At 43.2% G+C, this 22,965-nt stretch overlaps 1 protein-coding gene across 4 annotated transcripts in view; it reads right to left on the bottom strand.

Annotated features, from left to right (window-relative positions):
- Positions 1-250: 250 nt before the first annotated feature.
- Positions 251-22,965, bottom strand: part of NEO1 (neogenin 1) — a 167,180-nt gene continuing 144,465 nt past the window's right edge. For 2 of the 4 annotated variants that reach the window (XM_074232671.1, XM_074232670.1), the window contains exons 21-27: positions 17,861-18,008; positions 13,546-13,784; positions 12,782-12,874; positions 9,310-9,468; positions 5,359-5,622; positions 4,285-4,421; positions 251-936 (exon numbers count right to left, since the gene is read on the bottom strand). In XM_074232671.1, the coding sequence (XP_074088772.1) occupies positions 853-936; positions 4,285-4,421; positions 5,359-5,622; positions 9,310-9,468; positions 12,782-12,874; positions 13,546-13,784; positions 17,861-18,008 (1,124 nt within the window). In that variant the 3' untranslated portion in view covers positions 251-852. The remainder of the gene's footprint in view (positions 937-4,284; positions 4,422-5,358; positions 5,623-9,309; positions 9,469-12,781; positions 12,875-13,545; positions 13,785-17,860; positions 18,009-22,965) is intronic. The other 2 variants (XM_074232673.1, XM_074232672.1) reach the window with 1 other exon arrangement.

The following is a 22,965-nucleotide window of genomic DNA, read 5'->3' as shown; positions in this document are numbered from 1 at the left end:
CCTTTCATTCCTCCATTTCTTCTTCCCACCCACCCTAATCCCACCCTGCCCTATCCCATCCTCCCTCAATACTGAAACTGCACAAAAAGTGACAAACAAATCTTTCAATGTTACATTTCATTCAAATAGATCTGTAATCTCACAGTGATGAGAGGAGAAAGTCAGGCCTTTAATAATTATAATAAAAAAATAATAATAATAAAAAAGCTTACAAATAGCAATGCAACATCCCTCCCACTGGCCCCCCCTCCCTCCCAAGTGATGGACTGACTGTTGGCAGAGGACATATTACTCAGAATAAAAACAAACTCAGAACCCCTAGAACAAGCCACACTGTCAATGATTTTCCATACACAAGAGAAACAAGCAGTCAAATGTCAGGCCAGGCTGTGGAAAACAACACTCTAATTTTTCTTTCTTTTTTGGATTACATAAAAGGCTTTCCTTTTTCTTTTTTAAAAAAAGACAAAATAAAATAAGAAACAAATAAAATTGTACACAAATGCCAATGTCCAACACTCAATACAGGTGGTGCGGTCACAGCTCTGAGATGAAGCCTGGTGGGGGATCTCAACACAGATGCCGCCCGTGGCCCTTTCCCAGGACATTCCACTGCGGCGTAGGGGCTCCACCACATGGCGTCAGAGGCAGAGGGCCTGAACCTGCCCTGAACCATCCACGACGATGACGACGACAACAGCGCAGGTGGTCGGTCATCTTGTGAACTGGCCCCGGTGCTGATGCACCGGCTGGCTCGTGGGCTATCCTTTACTCTGTACAATTCCTTGTTTTCCAAGGCCAAGTCCCAAGACTTAGGGAATGGGGTTTGGAGTCACATCCTGCTGAAGGTGGTCATGCTGTTGTGATGGCATTAAGGTCCTTCATTAGTCCTTCCAGGTGGGCCATCTCTTTGGTCAGCTCATCCGGTTCATAGCTCTGTGGAAAAGGTCAGCATGTTAGGGCAAGGTCATTTTGTCCTGAGACCACTCTAAAGCCCCTACCATGTGTCTTGCCAGGATAAACAGACTTTTAACCACCTACTTGATGCCAGGCATTCCCTCTGGGATGGGAGTATGCCCACGGATAAGGATGTTCTACAAAATAAACTCAAAGTCACTTGCAGAGGTAAGGAAGGGGAGCTTCCTCAGTGAGGATTCTGCATCTAAGGGATGGCACTTGAATAAGTGAGGGACCCCAGGAGGCAACGGGAAGCAGGGAGTATTTCAGGTATGGGACAGGTCTACAAGTGGGCCAGGAGTGGTAGACTGTGGAGCAATGTGTGGAAAGTCTGGAAAAATGTGTTGCAGGCCACTTGAGAAGGACTTCATAGCCCAACTAAGGAGTTGAACATTGTCCCAGAGACAAGAGGGATCGATGGTGCTTCTTACTTTGGGAAAAGAGGAGGATGGTGATCAATTAGAAAGCTAATTTAATGGTCTGGGTGAGAGTTGATGGTGGCCTAGGTTTGATTAAAACCCAGATGAATGGAAATAAATAAAGGAGATAAACTATCACCAAGGTAGAGATACAAAGATGTGTTAATGGCTTGGATGTGAGAAGCCAAAGAAAGAGAAGAGAGAAGGGGAGAGGAGAAGGGAGAAAGGAAAAGAGGAGGGGTGAGGAGGAGAGAGAGAAGAAAGAAGATAAGTTTTAAATGTGAGTGGCTGGAAGACTGGTGGCACCTTCAAGAGAAAACAGGGAAATTAGGCCAAAGAAGGGAAGCTGTCCCATGACTACCTGACTGACCAGTCAAGATGCCCCAGAACATTGGGGTTGTAGAGATTCACTCAAACTCCACTCTGAGTAGGCTGACAAGGAGCCTCATCCTCAGGGCAAACTGAGCCTGCCTATCCCTCTGATGCTGGAGTCTCCCTCCCTTATTCCTCCTCCCCTTTATAATTTTTATTAATAATGTCAAACTATTCATTATCATGTAAAGAAGATTTTAGGAAACTGAAGACAAGCAACAGAATCCAAGCATCACTGAGGAATCCTATCGATCAGAATCATCCTGAATCACCTCCTCCTACACCAATCCCTGAAACTTCCCTTTCCTCAACAATCCAAAGAATCTCACATCATTTGGGCTTGCAAATCCATGCAGATAACTGGACATCAGTTCTGAGGAAGAGAGCAGAGGCCCCTGGCTATTCCATCCACATTTTCCTTCCTTTTCCCCCTACTCATATGATTTGTCTGATAACCATAAGCTGGTCACAAAATTTCTCCATCACTATGAACAAAATACAGAGAAACTTGTCTTTTTGTTGTTGTTGTTTGCAAGGCAATGGAATTAAGAGACTTGCCCAAGGCCACACAGCTAGGTCATTATTGTCTGAGGTTCGATTTGAACTCAGGTCCTCTTCACTTCAGGGCTGATGCTTTATCCACTGCACCACTTAGCTGCCCCAGAAAAACTTTTCTATGCTGTGCCCTTAAGTAATGAAAATGAATCAAATGGGCTTAAGTATTCTGCCTAAGGGGGCTAAAAGAAACCCCCACCCTGCTCCAATACTGTCCCCTAGGAAGCAAGAGAAAGAGGCAGAGGGACAAGGAAAACTTTTCATAGAATTCGGAGTCTGCTCTCCCTCCTTTATAATCATTCATTTGCTCCTGTCTGCCTATGGCCCACATTCAAGGGTCAGTGACAGTCTGAGCCAATAACCCGGGTACAAGGCTTGTGCTGAATGTGGCAAGGGCAGAAGCCCTGAGGACATTTCTCGGAATGGGGTGAGGCCTTCAGGTGGACAATGGAAAACCCAGGAGGCCAAAGAAGCCTTTTCAGAGGATTATGGAGGCACCAGTGGCCTCTCAGCACAGTGGTCCACGGTGACCCTGATCCTGCATGATTGTGACTTGGACGACCCTGGGCAAAGCCTGGAATCCCTCCCAGCTCCAGTTCTCCCTCCCCAGTAAAATGAGGTGGCCTCGGATGTGGCTTCCTGCTGTCCGTCTATGATCCTTACGCTGGGCTGGGAGGGTCTAGGTTGGACTGGAAGTGGTCATCTTACATCCAGCCCTGGAGCCTCTCGAGCTCCCGTCTTCACATCATCAACTGCCTCCTGGACACTTCCTGCAGTTGCTGTGCAGTTGTTTCGGTTGTGTCTGACTCCTCCTGACCCTCTTTGGGGTTTTCTTGGCAGACACTGGAGGCTGGTCATTTCCTTTTCCAGCTCACTTTACAGATGGAAAAACTGAGGCACACAGGAAGAAGTGGCCTGCCCAGGGTCACACAGCCAGTAAGTGTCTGGGGTTGGATCTAAACCCATGATGACAAGTCTTCCTGACCCCACTGCCCTGGCTCTAACCACTGAACCCACCCACCTGGCCCTGAAGCATGTGCTGGAACCACCTCAAAAGTAACATTTCCAAAACTGAACTCGTTAGTTTTCCCCTGAAACTCTCCCACTTGTGTCAAAGCCCCCCCCCCAATTCTCCTGGGCAGCCAAGGTTGTCCAGGCTACCTATAGACACACACATCTCTAACCCCACACACTCACCCCCACCTCAGACTACAGTCACTCCAGCTTGGACCCTTGTCTCCGTTTCCTCCATCACCCCCTTCCTGTCCCCTCTAGGCTGGTCCCAGCCTCCTTCCTGAGGGTCCTCTGTGTGACTGGAATGTGTTCCTCCCTCCCCTCTGTTCCCCAGGTCTCAGTGCCTCCCCTCCTCAAAAATGACCTTGCATTGATTTTGTACGTATCTTGACACATTCAGGGTCCCCCCCCCCCACAATGTAAGCAGTCTGAGGCCAGGGTAACTCCTGAGCCTCACATGCAGGGGCTTCAAGAAATAATCAGGGATGATTGATGGATTGGTCGGTTTCCCTAGCGTGTTGGTGGGTTTTCAACACCCATTACAATCCAACCTCGAAGCCCTTCTGGGAGCATGTATTTTGACCCCTGAATCATGCGAGCCCACTCTTCTGCTTTGGGACTTTGTCTTAAGGATGTTGAGATGGCGGCAGCCAAGATCCTTCTAGTCAAAGGTGGAGACCTCTGGACAGAACCCAAGGACAGGCTCCCTCCCTATCATGTGACACACAGACTCAGACACAACCACATTTCTTCCTCCTTTTCAAAGTAAGGCAAAGTCAGACTGAAGACTGAGTGATACAAAGAGCAGAGGGAGAGGAAGAGACAGGAGGAACGGGATGGGGGGTGTCTGGGACAAGCTCAGTCTGAGTTCAGTCAGGAAAAACCCAAACCAGAGCCCTGTGCTTGCTTTTCACGCCCTTAGTGACTGGGCAGGGGTCCTGGGGGCCCATGAAGACCCTCCACTTACACTCTCTGAGTCGTCCAGCATTCTCGTGGTCTCCTGCACGTCGGGGGCGCTGGGGACGATCACTGGCATAGGAGGTCGGCTTCTCCCCAAGGTCCCGATGGACGCCGTCTTCACTGAGTGAAGGTGATGGTTCGGAGCTGAGAAGGAAAGTTTGCACAGTTAAGAATGGGTTTCCCCCTGGAGGGATTTACATGAACTGATGCTGAGCGAGATGAGCAGAACCAGAAAAACACTGTACACCCTAACAGCAACATGGGGGGTGATGATCAACCTAGAAGGATTTGCTCATTCCATCAGTGCAACAACCAGGGACAGTTTTGGGCTGTTTGCAAAGGAGAGTGGCATCTGTATCTAGAGAAAGAATTGGGGAGTTTGAACAAAGACCAAGGACTATTTAGAAAAAAAACCTGCTACCTCTTATACTTTATTTTTCTTCCTTAAGGACATGATTTCTCTCTTATCGCATGTAAAACAATGTAAAGACTGGCAAATTGCCTTCTGTGGAGGGTGGGGGTGGGAAGCAAGATTAGGGGAAAAATTGTAGAACTCAAAATAAATAAAATCTTTAAAATGGAAAGAAAAAAGAATGGGCTTCCTCAGGGCCTCCCCAGCCCCTCTAGGATGCTCAGTGATCACACACCACCAGCCAGATGCTTAGCTCCAGAGCAGAGGTCACTGAAGTGAAGCAGGGCCCTTAAGGCACAGACCCCGGGGCGGGGGCAGGGGATTTGGGGAAAGAAGAGGCCAGAGCCATTCATGGGCTGACAACCTGCTCCTAATTGGGGGAGGGGGATTGTCTAATGCCCACCAAAGGGTCTGGAACTTCATGGGAACTGATTGTGTGGTAAATCATCAGACTACTCTGTGTGTGTGTGTGTGTGTGTGTGTGTGTGTGTGTGTGTGTGTGTGTGTGTGGTAGGGGGGAGAATACTAACTTGTTCCTACCAGGGAACTTGAAGTGCCACTTGCCCCAAGAGGAGAGGGAAGGGAGGACCCCTCTAAATGGTCAGCCTGCATTTACTTGGCATCCTGAGGCTCATACCTGTCCACTCTGGCTCACAGATGGGCCCTTACCTTGTTGGGACAGCAATGGTGTGCTTGGTAGGGCGGGGTCATAGGTGGGGGGTCCTGGGGGTGGGACTGCGGGCACAGCGAAGCTCTTCAAGGGGTGAGAGGGACGGACATGGGCGGTGGGGAGGTTGGGGCCGGAGCCTTCTTCCTGGGTGCTGGCCAGATAGGAGGAGCTGGCAGTCCCCTCTGGATCTGGATGGTCAGTGCAGCACGTCTGGGACGAGGAAGCTGGCAAGGTGTCGGTGCTGGGGGTATTCCGAACTGATTCTATAGCCAAAATATAAATAAATAAAAAGCAAACATTAGCAGTGCTTGCGCCCAGGAAGATGTTAAAGCTTAGATTGAGGCCCCATCTATTGTGGGGGTCAACTGGCCCATTTGGATCAACACTTCTCCTAAGGAACTAATTTTTCCAGTGGTGACAATAAGGATGAACTATTCTAAACATAATCCTAGCAGCGTGAAGTCCATTCCATTTTTTTTTTCTATTTAGTCATTCAATTCAATAAACATTTAAGAAGTATCCCTGTGTCCTACCAGTCCCCCTGAGGGGTCAAGGCCCTCCTATGAAGGGGCTCAAGCTCCCTGTCAGACAGGCACAAAAAGCCAATCTAGAAATACCCACAATGCATGCTAAAGTAGAATGAGTGAAGGATATTCTTCTAAATAGGGTGAGATCAAACATTTATGAAAGAGAAGGTATGAAAAGGCTGGGAGCAGGGGGAGCGTGTCCAAACCAAGGTGAGGAGAGGCAGGTCAGACTGTTAGTGGAGAGAAGGAAGGCCAGGTAGAGCCAGGGATGGGGGGTCCTGAATGAGGGGCTCTCACAGGTAGTGGGGAGCTGCAGCCAGGGAGTGACCCCAGCAAACCTGGGTGGCGTGGCCAGGAGGCTGCTGCAGTGGTAGCAAAAGAGATGGGAGAGCCTCAACCAGGGTGGCAGCGGAGGAGGCAGAAGCGGGAGGTGGAGGCATCATGGATGGAAGGAGGCTGGTGTCCCCTGGAAGAGGGTGAGGGAGGCTGGGGCTAAGGGGGTCTGGGAGCATGTTCAGCAAGCAGCTGCAAGGGGGGGGTCCTATCTCAGGGCAGATGTGGGGGGATCATTTGCATTAGGATCCCAGAGAAGAAGTCATTGTTCCAGGATGCGACTACACAAGGGAGGCTGAAAGGTGGTCCCTAATGCTGTGGAAGGGATAAGGTCATGGAATGAGAAAGTGCAGAGAGAGAAGAGGAAAGGACCAAGGACAGAGTCTGGAAGAATGGCTCTGCAGAATTCAGAAGTAAGTAAAGTGGGGAAAGAGATGAGGAAAGCATAAACACAAAAGGTTCCTGATGACTGGTACCCTTGATTCGATCCACTTTTACTCACTAAGGTCTCCTGGGCTGCTCACAGGGTCTTCAGCCCTCCCTCAGGAGGCAACAGAAGGAGATGGTCACAGTCTCCCACCTCCAAGGGATCTGGACAAGTCTGTCATATTACAGGCGAGAGCCCCAGACAGACCCACAGAGCTAGACAGGACCTAAGAGGCTAATGAGGACAGTCCAGACTTGGAGCCAGGCGTCAAACACCTCGCCCAAGTCAGATTCAAATGCAACTGAGAAATATTTAGCAAAATAAAAATACAATAAAATCGTGGGCAACATTCATGTGCGTTTCGAAGTGTCTAGGTGGCCTGTAGTTTGGTGAACCCTGTTTCTATTTGAGCCAGACACTGCCGGTATGAAGGGCATGGGAAATCACTTAGACTCTTAGGAGCATGGTGCCTCCCCCCTTCCCTTCATGCTGCAATTCCTTGGAGCCGCACTGGCATTCATTACAGACTGTTCTTGACTCATAACCACAGACACAGGTCCATGTAACCTCCACTAGGGCAGAGGCAACCCCAAACTACTGTAAGTCACACCTCAAATCCTAGTGCTGAAAGAGAAAAGAGGGGAGCTGTGGAGAGGAGCAGCCCGGGGAGGGCACAGTGGGTGAGCCTGCCATCCAGAAGATCTGAGTTTGGAGGAGGTATCAGACCCTTCTGAGCTGCATGACCCTGACCAAGTCAGGAGGTGTGCCTCAGTTTCCTCCTCTGTAAAAAGGGAAGTCACAAGAGTGCTTGTAGTAAGAAAGGAATGAGCTCATCAGTAAGGTCTTGGGGCAGAGGGGGTGCTGAAAAATAACTGAGGCCTTGTCCATCCCTTCCCCAGAAAAAAGCCAAAGGGACATAAGGAGGCCTGGGCTGCAGCCAGGGAAGAGTGGGGGGGGGGCAGGGAGGATGAACTGAGAACGGACTTCTGACAATGGGAAGCCTGACTCAGCCTCCAAGGGCAGAATGAGGAGCAAGGGGAGGAGAATGCCAAGGATCCCTGGAGGTGGGATGTAAGAAAACGAACCTAAGAGCTAGCTCCTGAAGGGAGGGGGCAGGGGGAGCGGCAGACCCCTCCTTGTCCTCCTGGCTGAGTCACAGGCCCGGGGGCACCTTCTTTCTAGAAGACCTTGTGATTTAGATGTTTAAGGTTAAAAAACCAAAGGGTTGGAGATCCTTTGAAAAACTGAGTATATTAAAGTAAAATTCAGTGGTTTATATAATCTTGGCATATCAGGGACAGATAACCTTATTGATGAGGCACAAGCGAAAGTCCCAGAAAGAAGAATGAGACTGTGAAAAGTATGTCAAGTGAATTTGTGGGCAACTAAGCCTTTTTCTCACTTACTTTCTCTAAATTTGAAGCTGCTCTCCATGGACTCCTGCCTTATCATTGACTTACTTTCACTTCTGAAAGTTATGGTGTCCAAGTTATTTCATTATGTTAATGAGATGCCACTTTAAAAGCATACCTAAGCTAAGTCTTTTTTTCAGGTAAAGAATTCTTCTGGGTGGCTAGGTGGCCTAGCGGATAAAGCACCAGCCTTGGAATCAGGAGTACCTGGGTTCAAATCCGGTCTCAGACCTCAGACACTTAATAATGACTTAGCTGTGTGGCCTTGGGCAAGCCACTTAACCCTGTTTGCCTTGCAAAAATCTAAAAAAAAAAAAAAAAAAAAGAATCCTTCTGAAACCAAATGATTAGTTCTAGTTTTTCAGTCTGGTAACTGAGCTTTCATGAACTGACTTCTCTTCCTAACCAGTTAACAGCAGGCGTTTTAAAACTGCTCTTCTTTGCTACATGCCCACTGATGGTCCCAATGTCTGTTCATCAGACGAGGTGCTCTGAAGACAGGCCAGTTCTGTGTTTTCTGGGCGTTCCTCCTGTCTTGTGCAGGTACGCCTACTGTCTGGCTTCCAAGCTGAGACATGGTTTGCAGAGGATGCAGGCCCTCCTATCTAGGTCAGGCTCCATGGTGCAGGGTCTGTGCTTTCCCTTGAAAGTCAGTCGCACTGGAGGCCTATCATTCCTCACAAACCGAGGGAGAATTCCAGGGAGGCACAGAACACAGTGCCCTCCTGGCCACAGTCTGAGCCTGGCTGCCTGGCTGCCTGGCTCCTGCCTTCTCTATGTTCTCAAACTGAACTGAATTTCAAGGAAGACAGAGTTCATGCTACATTACTTATCCCACTAATCCATTATTGTAATTATCTAAAAGGAAAAACAACTTCAATTTGTAAATATGTCCCAATATTAAGTAGATTTTTTCCTTCCAAGTTTTCATGAATTTAAAACAGAAATAAGCAATAGAGGAAACTACTGAATAAAGATGAAGTTTATGACCTTACAGAAGTGAGATTATTTATTAAAATCACATACCTTACAATGAACACTCAAAACAGTGGAAAAGGGCTGGAGGTGAATTTTAGAGACAAGAAAGATCAGTTTAGGAAAATATTAGTTTCACTCTGCTCTGCTATCACTCAAGGGTGAGGAAAGCTCCTAAACCCATGACTGAACTGGGACTTCTGCCAATTCTACAGCATTTCATTTTCCCCAGTTCTTTGGACAGATTCTTGCTGGGCCTCAACCCTTGTCTCTCACCTGTAGAATTAGCCCTGTCTGAATGGGACAAGGATGTGCCAATGGGCCATGGGCTGCCCTGAAGGTGGAGATGGCTGCGGGTCGGAGAGGCGAGGCTGCTGGAGTGGAAATGATGGTGAGGGTTATCGAGGGAATGGATGGGATGGGCACTAATCACGGCTGTGGATGAACACAAGACAGAAAAATGCTTAACATACCTTCACAGACAACACATACATTACAGTAACATTACAACCAGCCACTTCCCTCCCCACGTGCAATCCAACAATTCATGGACCTAAAGAAAGTGACAGTCATTCATTGTTTTACATTTATTTTTATGTCAACACATTCCTTTTGAAAACTCCTTGCAATACAAATGCTAATTGAGCTGTTTCTCATATTCTGTAAAGGTGTATAAAAATAGAAGTCCTTCCTTCAAGAAAATTATCAAACCACTCTACTATTTGTTGGCTCAAGAGCAAGACACTTGATAAATATGAGCTGAATGCATGAATGGAGAGTGGTACATTTTTAAAATTTGTGAAATGGTATAATGTGGTGCCTGAAGAGCAACCCAAGAGGCTTCTCCTATTGCCAGCAGCTTAACAAGCAATCCTGGCTAGTGACAATTCACGGGAAGGGATGAGAATCTTCATTTAAAGACATCACTGTTTTGAGATTTGACTGGAATCTTTTCTCATTTCTATACTTTGTCTGATGGGAGCTTGAGATAAATTAGTTTTGGGCATGGAATCCAAATTTCTAGTTTAGGGGAATTTCATGAGAAAGTGAATGTAATTCTTAATAAAGGATCTTTCCACATATGAGTTGGGTTCTGAGAAATTGGCTGTGTACAAAGAAGCCACACACTCAAGTCTTGAGTCTAGGGAGGGGGAATAGTTGTTATAAAATTCTAAAATTCACTTTTTCAACATGGCCTGCTAAACCACAACCATATAAAGAGAATGACTAAGAACAAAACCACCAACTTAATCAGTAAAAATGTTTTTTCTTTCTTTTCACAGAATGAATTACAAATATAAAGCACTTTTCCCTCTGTGCAAAGATTCTGATTACTATGATTAAGTTTAATCAACTTTCTGAGACTTAAAATGACATCATCAGGACAGTGCTTATGGGGTTGTTGGATCTCTATTTCTAACACTTATTCGGGTGAAAACAAGTTAAAATGCCATCAAGAGCAACCCTAAAGAGGAAAAGTAGTGGATTAACTATAGCATATTCAGCTTGAGGGTGAATGGAAGAGATACTCAATCCTACACACCCTACTTTGGGGCTGCTCCATTAAATTGCGGCTTTAGAAGACCATCTGGAGTCTCTCCCCCACCCCCCTACAAATGCTTTCCTACATGTCTGGCCGCCTGCCGCAGGGAAGGCAGCCCTACAATCTGGAATGCTGGCTTGCTCCATTCAACTACCTAAGAGAAGCAGTACAGAGGAGCTGAGCTGGCCTCGGAGCCACAGGACTGACTCTGGCCCTGCCTCTGACGAGGCCTGACCAGGTTACTCTGGCCAAATGTCCATTTCCTTCTCAGGGCCCCAGGCATCTCTCTAAGAACAGGTTCTGATCTATTCTGGGGAAAGGAATTATTTCCAGGAAACTCCTTGCACTGAGGAAATCACTGGTTTGGGAAAAAAAAATTAAAAGGTCGTCTAAGAAGAACACACAGCATAAATATTGCAGCTCTGTTAGGACCATGTTCTTTTGTAAAAAATTAAACACACCTTTCAGGGATCAGTACGGTTACAAAGAAGGAAAACCCCTGGAAGTCCCTGCTTCCTGAAAGTCTCTTCTCTGGGAGTTGGGGTCAAAGACGCACGGATTTATCATCAGCTCCCTTCCAAAACACAGCACGAGGAAGAAGCTGGGATAAATCTCTGGACTCTTCACTGGAAGGTTCTGACTCAGTCTCCTGGCTCCTGAGGCACCTCATAAAAGGCCAAGCTCTTCTCCCACAACTCTTCTCCTAGTATTTCTAAGACCAAGCTCCTGCCCAGCTCCCACATCCCCAGCTGGTATATTCTGGGGAGCCAGATCAGCTGTATCCTTGAGCCCTGGGGTCAGCCTACAAGAGGACCCCATTTTACTAGTGGCCAGGATGGGATGGCAGTGCATGAGTCTCAAAACCCAAAGACAATAAGGATGATTGAATTAAGAGAGAGGACTCATATCTATGCTTCCCCACAATCAACAGGAAAGTCATAAGATTTAAATCAGTAGACTTTATACTTAAGCATGTTATATCTCTCCCCAGAAAAATCAAAGAAAAAGTTGATCATCTTTTCCCTAGAAATAAGCATAATAACTGTTTTGCTATTTTTTGAAAGAAAACCTAGCTTTATATATAAACATGCATATATGTATATGATGAATTTGTTAAGAAATTACTTCTAGGGGGTAGCTAGGTGGTGCAGTGGAAAGAGCACTGGCCCTGGAGTCAGGGGAACCTGAGTTCAAATCCAGCCTCAAACACTTAATAATTACCTAGCAATTACCTGGGCAAAGTCACTTAACCCAATTGCCTTGCACAAAAATAAACAAATAGATAAATAAAATCTCCAAAACTCCTAAGGATGTTATGCATGACCTAAAAAAGGGACAATTCAATGATGATGAGATACCTGTGAAAGGCAAATCCTTTTTATCTTCTTATGGTCAGATATTAGACAGCCAAAAACCATTTGTTTCTCTCCAATTCTATCTAAAACATTCCCCTAGGTTCTAACAGATAGATTGTCTTGAATAGAAACTGATAGTTAATGTATAGACTCTTATTCCTGCTAAGCAAGTCTTGACGATTCAGCATCAGACACCATTTATGTGTAGATGGGAGAAACTTTTCACTGAACTTGTCCAGGAATAGGGTGAAAAAGTTTTTCTTATTACTGGGAGGATTATTCATGATTATTATATTAAAATGGTTTTTCCATGCCCCAAGAAAAAAACCATTGTTTTTCTCAAATTCCCAAAGAGTCAAAATATTTAAAAAACTCTGCTGTTTCTAAAACATCAAAATATTTTTAAGATGTTTACCAGTACAACACAGATATTAGGAAGGTTAAAAACTATTAAAAACAAAAAACATAAACAAAAACAACCTTTGTTTTCATGTATGACACATTTCTCTACTATATGCTTCTTTGTGGGATGGTTAGGTCTATTTTAATGTGGACAATCTATTCCTCTGAGGCTATGGTTCCCCAACTACATAAGAAAGGATGACCACCTTAGTGGTTTTTAGACCCTTGGTTTAAAATTCCAGGTAAGTGATGCTTGCTTACAAAACAACATGACTTCAGACTCTTGGTTTTTGACTGGTAGGTGGTTAATATTCTTGCCTTAAGCTCTCATTATTACATTTATTGATGGACATTGATATCATGGCAAAATTAAGTTAAGCGCTGGCTCATAACTTTTTAAAAATCTAGCAACACAACTGATGAGTTAATAGAAATATTCTAAACTTACGCTGGGGTGGCTGAGAATCGAAAGGCATCATCATTTTTGGTCTCATTCCTCGCCTTCCAGCCAGGGTAGACATACTATCCTCTGATTCATGTCCTAATAAACAAGATCAAAATTAGTCACAACCTTGTAGTCACCCCAGCAGTATCCCTGAGAAGCCTAATTAGAAATCATTTTAGTGATTTCTAGTGAAATCACTGGCACCCTGACTACATGGTTAATTACACTATGAACAAAGTGGTTTTCACAATATTCCTGAAATAAAATGTCAATGAATGAGAAGCTTAGGATAGGCTCCTCTGAAACACAAGCAGCAATGAGAGTTCCAAATTTTTTCCTACTTGTTTGAAGACTGACTCTGTGCTTAGTGGATTATGCCTGTGCATTGAGGCTCTTGGAAAACAAGGCCTTCACAGTCAACATCCCCCTCAACCCTCTTATGCTGACTGTTATCCAGACCAACCCCCTTCAAGCTGAATCTCAACAGACAGGAGGATGTGGCAGGGGCCTCACACAGCCCCTTCTTTCATTACAACTTTGGAGAGCTCAATCTTGTGAACATGAGCAAGGAAGCTAACTCCCTGATTGCCCATCACAAGTTATCCTTAAACTATCTGTGAAAATGTTCTGTAACCATAAAGATTTTAAGAAATTAATTCTTCAACTATTGCCATAACCAAAAAAAAGTAAAAGAGAGTTAAAGATAATTTTAATAAAAACCTGTGATCTTCACAGAAGAGGAAAAATCATTCGCTGAAAAATAATACCTCTATATGAATTCCGCCTTTGATGGATATTGCTGTCCATGGAATTATCAACAGGAGTAATGTCTTGGGAGTTTCGTGGGATTGGGGTATCTGTCATGATTGGGTTTGGGTCTGGAGACTTATCAATGGGCTTTAACTCCAGTCTCTCATGATGGATCCAAAGGTCAGGAGGTTTGACATCTTTGGAATTTCCTTTGTATTTATGTGAGCCATTCACAGATTTGCAGGCAGCTCGTTTCCTATGGTAGAAAAATAAAAGTATAAAGAAACAAGCAAAATTCCTTAAAACACTTTTCTGTCAACAACAAAAAGATCAGATTCCTATCTGTAATGTATAAATAAATGGTTTTCCCACTTGAGACATACAACAAATTGAACTTGGAATTTGGAGTGGAAATGCTGTTTATATTATAGAGAGAAATGAAAACTCCAGGGTAGAATTTGTGTTAGAAGGAAAACTATTTGAATGGGTCTGGAGAATGGAAAGGAACAATGAAATGATCTAAAATTATACAAGGGAAGTTATTTCAGGAGGGATTGGAAGCATTCAACAATAAAGTTGTAAAATCCACAAGGAAACATTTAGAACAATGAGGAGAAAAAAGATAAATATTTATTGGTTAATTTATATTAAAAGAGTCCACACTCAGCAGACAGAAGAAAAGGCAGGTAAAAGGAAAAAAAAGATACAAAAGCAGTATAAAAAAGATACAAAAGCAGTATACTTGTGTGAGAAGTGAAGACACTGTTGATGGAGCTGTGAGCTGACCTCATTATGAGGTAAAACAATTTAAAAATAATTTAACCATTAGATCCTCTAATTCCACATCTGGTTATAAAGCCCATGGAAGCAAAACTTTCATATATTCCAGTTTTGTTCATAGCAGTGCTCTTTGTAGGAGCAAAAAATCAGAAACAAAATGTGTACACAATGAGCCAGCACTTTGGTGAAGGAAATACAAAAAAAATACTGAAGAAAATAACGTCTTAAAAATCAAGAGATTTAAAAAGTCAATGAGAGAATACCTTAAAAAGTAAAATTGACCAAATGGAAAAGGAGGAAACAAAAGTGCACTTAAGAAAATAACTCCTTAAAACACAGAATGGAACAGAGGAAAGCAGATAACTTTGTGAGATATCAAGAAACAATAAAACAAAACTGAAAGAATGATAAACTAGAAGAAAATGTGAAATATCTCACTGGAAAAAAACTGACTTGAAAAACAAATCCAGGAGAGATAATTTAAAAATTATTGAACAACTTGAAAGCCATGACCAAAAATGGAGCCTAGATATCATTTTTCAAGAAATTATAAAAGAAAAAGGCCCTGATATTCTAGAAGCAGAGGGTAAAATAGAAATTGAAAGAATCCACTAATCACCACCTGAGATTCCAAAAGAAAACTGCTCAGAATATTATAGCCAAATTTCAAAGCTTCCAAGTCAAGGAGAAAATATTGCAACAGAAGAAACAATCCAATTATTGTGGAGCCACAGTCAGGATGACACAAGATTTAGTAGCTTCTAGATTAAGGGATTGGAATATGATGTTCCAGAATGCAAAAGAGTTCGGATTGCAATCAAGAATCAACTACCCAGAAAAACTAAACATACTCTTTTAGGGGAAAAGATGGACAATGAAATAGGGAACTTTAAAAATTTCCCAGTGAAACAGCCAGAACTGAACAAAAAATATGATCCTCAAGTACAGGACTCAGGTAAAGCATAGAGAGGGTGGATGGGAAGGGCAAATTATAAGGAACTTAATGATGTTGAACTGTTTATATTCATATATGGGAAAATGAAACTAGTAACTCATGTGAATTTTCTCATTTACTAGGGAATTTGGAAGTAGCATTTATAAAAGGCACTGGTGGGAGTTGAATACAAAGAGATAATACATTAAAAAGATGGTGCTAAGGGGTGAGAGAAGAATGTATTGGGAGAAAGGGAAAGGGGGAGGTAGAATGGGGTAAGTTATTTCACATAAAAGAGACAAGAAAAAGTTTTTGCAGTGGAGTGGAAGAAGAGGGAGGTGAAGGGGAGTGAATGAGCCTTATTCTCATCTCCATTGGCTCAGAGAGGGTATAATATACATAGTCATTTGAGTATAGAAATCTATTCTACCCTAGAGGAAAGCAGGAGGGGAAGGGGATAGAAGGGAGGGAAGAAGTAGTCAGATATAAAACACTTTTGGGGAGGGACAGGGTTAAAGGAGAGAGAGAGAGAGAGAGAGAGAATAGAATAAATGGGGCTGGGAAATAGGATGGAGGGGGAGAATAGATATAGATAAGGGATAGGGGATAGGATGGAGCAATAGTAACTATGGGGAAAATATTGAAACAAGTTTCTGTGATAAAGACCTCATTTCTTAATCATAGAGAACTGAATTAAATTTATAAAAAATAAGTCATTCCACAATTAATAAATGATCAAAAGATATGAACAGTTTTCAGATGAGGTTATCAATGTTATCTTTTTTAAAACTGTGAACTTAACACCCCAAAATCTTAACATTTTCATACACAAAGAACAAAAAACACAAACCTCTATTATATACACCTTGCTTTGACAAATTATATGTAACAAATTCAATGTTATTTGTAAAGCTGTCTAGTTTATATATTTCCTTCTCTCCTATTTTGTACATTTAAAAATGCTTTTTAATAATTCTCTTTTTTGGGGGAGGGGAGGCAACATTATAGGATAAAACATTCCCTCCCTGCTTGTCATTGCCTTTTTTTGAATCTATAGGTTGTGTGCATGATGTCCAATTTATCTGCTATTGATAAAAAAAAGCATTATGGACATATGTATTTGATTTTAGATTTGAGGTAAAAATGGAGTCCAAGATTTAAGTATTTGCAATGAAATGTTAAGTTTATAGGGACAGATGAATCTGAGTCAACCAAATGTGGAAGACATATCCTAAAGAAATGACTTTTAAAATTAAATTTCTTTTCACTTTAAAAACTTTAACAATGGAGAAACTGAACGATTAGCCATCAGAATATATGTCCAAGGAGACCATAGGAGGAGGTGTATATTCTCTTCTGGAGAATGATTGTAAAATTAGAAAGAAAAAAAAGTGAGGCAAAAAGAATAGAGAAAAAAAACAAAAAGATGCAAAATAATAACAGAAAAAAATACATGAAGCTACTCTGGTAACCATTTGTGGGGCTTCAAAAGACAAAAAGAAGAAAATCTTTTTAGAAGCTTGATTCATTTTGACTGAGCACATTAAAGAAAGCATGACTTTTCTTGCAGTCTCAGGGAAATGGTCATCTGGGCCAGGGACATCCTAATAATCATTCAGAACAAACTGATTTTAATTATTTCTGGGACTTTTAAGTTGCGTACATAATGACTGACATAGTATTTAAGTTGTGTACATAATGACCAGACAGTGAGTGGGCTTTTAAGTATGTCAAGGTCTTGGGTGGAAACTCAAAGACTTGGGTTGAAGAATGTAAGGTTAAAAAATGCAATACAATTTGAAGCTTACTGAAAAAAAGTTTCTCTGTAGAACCAACTATCTTTCTAAGAGGTGCAAGGTCATCTGAATTACCCCTAACATTTCATAAGCACTCTTGCACCTTCTAAATTTCTTCTTCCTAATCTTACTTCAGGCCCTAAAACCACACAGTAGGCCACTGGAAGCCTAATTTACCCTAATATTTAGTAAATAATTTATAAATGATATGCTAATTATATAACTTTTATTTATTAATTCAAGCAGCTCTTCCAAAAATCTGCTAGGAAACATTTTATTGACTGAGTTCTATTATATATATATATGTATATATATATATACATATATATATGTATATATATACATATATATATATATGTATATATATATATACATATATATATATATTTGGAAGAAATAAAATTGTTTCTTTAAAAACATTTTAAAACTAGTGTGTGTATATTAAATATATATTATATACACACACATACATGTATATATGCATAATTCACCTTTACTCCATCACGTGAACATAAGTATGCAGAAATGCTTTACTAAAGGTCTAAAATATCTATTAACCATCTTTCTTATCAAAGTATTGAGAGACAAAGCCTTCCTTGACATGCTATTTCATACTTAAGCTATCCACTGGCATGAACTGCATTGCTTCTCCATCCACAGCTACTGAAGTTACTCACAGGCAACCAGTTCTTCTCTTCTGTCTCTTAAGATGGATCACAACTCATTCATCATCCTCCTGTGATTCTTGTCCACAATGAGCCCTCCACCCCCCCTCCCTCTTCCCCAACACCAACAAAGCATGGCGAGGAGGGGAGGTCTTACTTTTTCTGGTGCGAGGTAGTGCGACGGGTGCAGAACACAGCAATGATCACCACCACCACAATGGTGAGGACCCCAATGGAGACGATGATGACCAAGAGCATGTTACTGTCTAGAGGGGAGGTAGGACTTCCGTGAGGGCTGTTACTACCTGAAGGGAGGAGATAAAAGCACATGGGTTAGGTGTATGGGGGGAGCTTGGTTACTGCCAGGTCACTGAAGGACATTTAGAAGCCTATTAGAATGTCACCCTACTTGAATCAATGAAGTCCTGCCTCTGGGGTTTTAAAGCACACCGGCTGATCTTCCACAACTTGTACCATAAATCAAACCACATTTTCACCAACTTTCAGAATAACAATCATGACAATAAACCACCAATAGTGTATAATACTTTATGGTTAAAAAAGACACTTTGTTTGGTTATCGCACTTGGGAAGCTGTGCTTCCCAGAATGTTGAGCTGGAAGGGACTGCCTAACAGACCTTGGTCACAAGGTAAAAAGGAGGCTCAGAGAAGTTTCCTGAGGTCACAAGACAGAAGGTACCTTATTTTGAGGTTTAAACTTGGGTCTTCTGGCTTCTGGATTGGTGCTTTTTTTTTTTTTTTAGGTTTTTGCAAGGCAAATGGGGTTAAGTGGTTTGCCCAAGGTCACACAGTTAGGCAATTATTAAGTGTCTGAGGCAGGATTTGAACTCAGGTACTCCTGACTCCAGGGCCAGTGCTCTATCCTCTGCACCACCTAGCCGCCCCAACTGGTGCTCTTTCTATGGGCTGTCTTTAATAATCATCATTTCAAAGATGCATTTTCTTAAAAAAAAAAATTTTCCCTCCCCCTACTCCCAATTCTCAAATGAACAAAATGTGGGCATTTCCTTCTGCTGTGCAAAGGCAGTGGAGGAGAGCAATCAGTGAGCCTGCTTAGGAGTTAGGAAGACATGAGGCTTGGTGACCAGGTCTCAGGTAACTGAGACTAATTATTGATCTTGGTCTTAAGATCTGTAGTTTCATTATGCAGACTAATTATTGATCTTCATTGGTATGAAGATGTCCTCACTGACGGCTTGTTCTACCCATTAAATCCCAAGACTGGACCAAAGTCCAAATGTAACCCACAGCTCCCCCTTGACAGTGAACCATCCCATGTGCTGGAGCCATCCCTGCAGTTCTCTGGACATCTTCGGGGAGGAAACAAATGAGCATTTATTAAGAACCCACTGTGTACCATTAAGGGCTTTACAACACAATATCTTCTGAAGATACCCACTGGTCATTCTCTCTTTCAGCCCAACTTCTGGTTTCCTCCCAACTCATCCTCACAAGGTTTTCTGACTTCACTTTAGGAAACACGGCTTTTATCAAGTCAGTTCTGCCATATCTTTGTCTTCTGGCTACAACAACAGTCTTTGGGTACAGGTGTGACCATGGCGTGCCTCTGCTCCACACTCAAACTTGGCCAAGTCCCTCCCTTCCCCTTAGAGGGATGAACTGGCTCATCTGGAAAAGCTGCGGTGGACAATGTCTGATCTGAAAGTTTGTCTTCCCTGGCAGGGGAGGGGCTCCGCAGCAAGGCTAGAGACATGAGGACGCCAGCCCCTGCCTGGATCTAACAGCTCAATTCTGCTCAAGCAATGCAAGAGACTTGACTCTCCGATAAGTTTTCTCCTCTCAGACCCAGTCCCAATAGGTCCTGTACCAATTTCCAAAGCTGCCGCCTGCCCCCCACCCTGGCTCTGGTAACCCCAGGCTGACCACAGCCATAAGCCCATGGCTACTTCCTCAAGCTCCTAAGGTGCTCTTGTGGAATGATTTTCATTTCCCCCCTCTCTCAATTCCCTCCTCCAGCTCCATTCTTCTACATTCCAAAGAGTGGGCAAATGGCTCTATCCTGGTGGCTTCAATACTGGTGCCTGGACCTTCAGGGCCTCTCCTGCATTCCATCAAGCTGCACATTTTCATAGTGGACTATCCATGCTTTCGTTCACGCCATCAGCAAAGGCTGAAACTTTACCCTCTTAGTCCCACTGAATGCTACTCATTACTTCAGATAAACTCTCCAATTCCCTTTAGAAAACATTCCTTGATCTTTATTACAAAAATACATTATTTTATTTCTTAGAGACCAAGTAGTATTTCTTGGACCTGCTATATGTTCAGAAGACTATTAAAACCCTGTTGTAGTAATCGTCTGCCACAAACACTGCGATGTCTGCAATAACCAAAATGAACTACAGATCTTAAGACCAAGAAAACGTTTGACCTCATAGGTCTTCGGAGACTTGGTGATGAAACCACAATGAGAATGTGGCTTGGAATCAGCAGAAGCTCTGTCCTCTCAGGTTCAGGCGGGGCTGAGGCCTTGTGGGTTCAGATGCTCCCTTCAATGCTCCTGACCCAACCCCTTGGTCCCTGGACATTCTGGGGGCTTCTGTCTTTCCTTCATTCAAGAGACATTTACTAAGTCTTCAATTATATGTCAGTCACTATGTGAAACACTGAGGAAGAAAGGAAAGGTAAAAATACCTTTTCCCTCCCTCTTCCCTCACATTCAAATGGAGAAGACAAACTTGGAAAAGATGGGACTTAATAAGGAGCAGGTAACATTATTCCAGGTGTGGCACCAGGAGATAAGGTTGCTGCACCTTTACCTGGACTGTAGACTGTGGGAGGTCGAAGCAGAGTGGAATGGAGGAAAGGGCAGAGGACGGGTGGTGGTGGGGGACGCATGGAGAGGGGCTGTGTGCAGAGACCAGATGGAAGACCATCGTGAAGAATAATCACAAGCACTGGGGGACTCTGAGACCCTGGCTGTATGGGGAGGCAGGGAGCCTGGGGTCTGGTTGAAGAGTGAGGCTCTGGGGAGAGAGGAGTGCTGCACCAGACCCTCCACCATGACCAGTGGAGGCCAGGCAGGGGGCAGATGGTGACGTGTGACCACAGCTCACAAAGAGTCCAGGGCTGCATCTGCTCAGAAATGGAAGCTGGTGAGATCCCCAAGAGGCCAAATAATGAGTACCGGGGATGGTCAGAGGAGGGACCCTGTGGTTAGAACAGGAGATCGAGAAAGGATGATCAGAAGTGAGAACCAGGACAGGGGGTATCATGAAGAGGCAGTCTAATGAAGCCTATGGACCCCCTTTTCAAAATAATATTTTTTAAATAGTTTTAAAATAATAGGAAAAGGTGGTGAGAATAAAGATGTATTTTTTTCCCCAACCAAGAAATCCTTGGAGGAAAAGGGTAGTCAGAGGAGAAACAATCCAGGAGGCAAGAAGGATCAGTGTCAAGAGCAGCTTGGGTGAATAAGAGGGCTAGGCCTCAGGAAGACCTGAGTTCAAATCCAATTGGCTTTGTGATCCTGGACAGATCATACACTGCTGTATGCCTCAGCATCTTCAACCATAAAATGTGGACCAAAACAGCCCCATCTTAGAGGGCTTCTGGGAGATCAATTGAGATATTTGCCAAGTCCTGTGCTCTTGGTGTCCTCTCAAGGTCCATATCACTTGTCCAGATGGCATTTTTGCTTGTCCCAAGCCTCCATCTCCCATAACAGTGCTACATATTCTTGGTCTTCATCTTTCTATTGATTGTCCCCCTTCAGAGATGCTCTGCCTTCCTCCCTGCCACCCTCATGGAATTTTTGTTTTCTTTCAAGTCTCACATATCTCACATCATGTATGAGACCTTTCCTGGGTCCCCCACATGTTAATACCTTCCCTCATAAAGTCCATTTGTTTTTGTCCCGCAAATATTTTGTATGTATCTATTTATGTGAATAATGTAAGGACCAGAAGATCAAGGACAGTTTATATTTTTATCTTTATATTCCCAAGGCACAGGGTACCCTCATAGGTAGCTAAGGAGCTCAGTGGATGCAGCACAAGATTTGGGATCAGGAAAAAGCTGAGTTCAAATCTGGTCTCAGACCCTTACTAACTGTATGACCCTGAACAAGTCACTTCACCTCTGTCTGCTTTAACTGACTTCAGAAGGAAATGGCAAACCACATCAATAATTCTGCCAAGAAAACCCCATGGTCAGAATGGATCTATGCTCTGGGGCCATAAAGAGACCTGACTGAATGACTGAACAACAACCTAGACCCTGATTAAAGGCATGTTGACTGATTAAATGGTCACCTCTTCTTAACTGAAACAAGATCTTAGAAGCAGTTAGCGGTCCTGAATTGAACCCAACTGGGCCTTGAGATCAATCCATCAACTGTAATTGACCAGCCTTGGATTAAGAGTAATCGCAAAATGCTTAAAGGGCTCAATAATAGGATCTTACAATTAGAACTGGTAAAGGATGTTCATGATGATATTAGAGATATTGCCTGAAGCTGCTGTCATCTATTCTGTTGAAGAGGAATCCTTATTTTAAAGATTGAAAAATTTGTGTTGTCTCAACCTAATCAAAGGGTGAGTCCTCCGGAAGATAGAAGGATTGAATTAAGCCATTTTGATTGAATACCTTAGAATGTATTTTATTAACATTCTAACTGGCCAAGAGATTTCTTTTTAAAAAGTGACATTACTTGGCACCATGCCACTATCAGTCTCAGCAGCACTGACCTGTGTCAAAACCACTACTAAAGCAGACTCACTCAGACCACTATGATAGGCTATTAAGCAGGGGTGTATTGGGTCATGGCAGTCTAATGAAGCCTATGGAACCCCTTTTCAAAATAATATTTTTTAAATAGTTTTAAAATAATAGGAAAAGGTAGTGAAAATAAAGATCTATTTTTTTCCCCAACCAAGAAATCCTTGGAGGAAAAGGGTAGTCAGTGGAAGCCAAATCAAGAAAACTTAATGTAAAAGGATAGACAAAGGAAACTGGGAGCATTTAATATTTTGTTATGTTGAAGAAAGTGCTGAGACACCAACCACCAATTCATAAGGAAAAACATGCTCAGAACTGGGGGGGGGGGGGGGGGGGGGAGATAGTGAGTCAAGAGCCCTGGTCTGAGTCTTGGCTCTGCAATGTCTGTGGGAGCTGGAGAAGTCAGGGAACTTTATCAAGCCTCCGTTTCCTCATCCACAAAATGGGAACAAGATTTGCCTGCCTCCCTTCTGAAGGCATGGGATGACTATTAGACAAAG

Source organism: Macrotis lagotis, chromosome 4 (genome assembly GCF_037893015.1).
Source record: "Macrotis lagotis isolate mMagLag1 chromosome 4, bilby.v1.9.chrom.fasta, whole genome shotgun sequence".
In the NCBI taxonomy this organism is placed as follows: Eukaryota; Metazoa; Chordata; class Mammalia; order Peramelemorphia; family Peramelidae; genus Macrotis; species Macrotis lagotis.
Note: the sequence above shows the minus strand (reverse complement) of the source record. Positions and strands in the feature narration are given on the sequence as shown.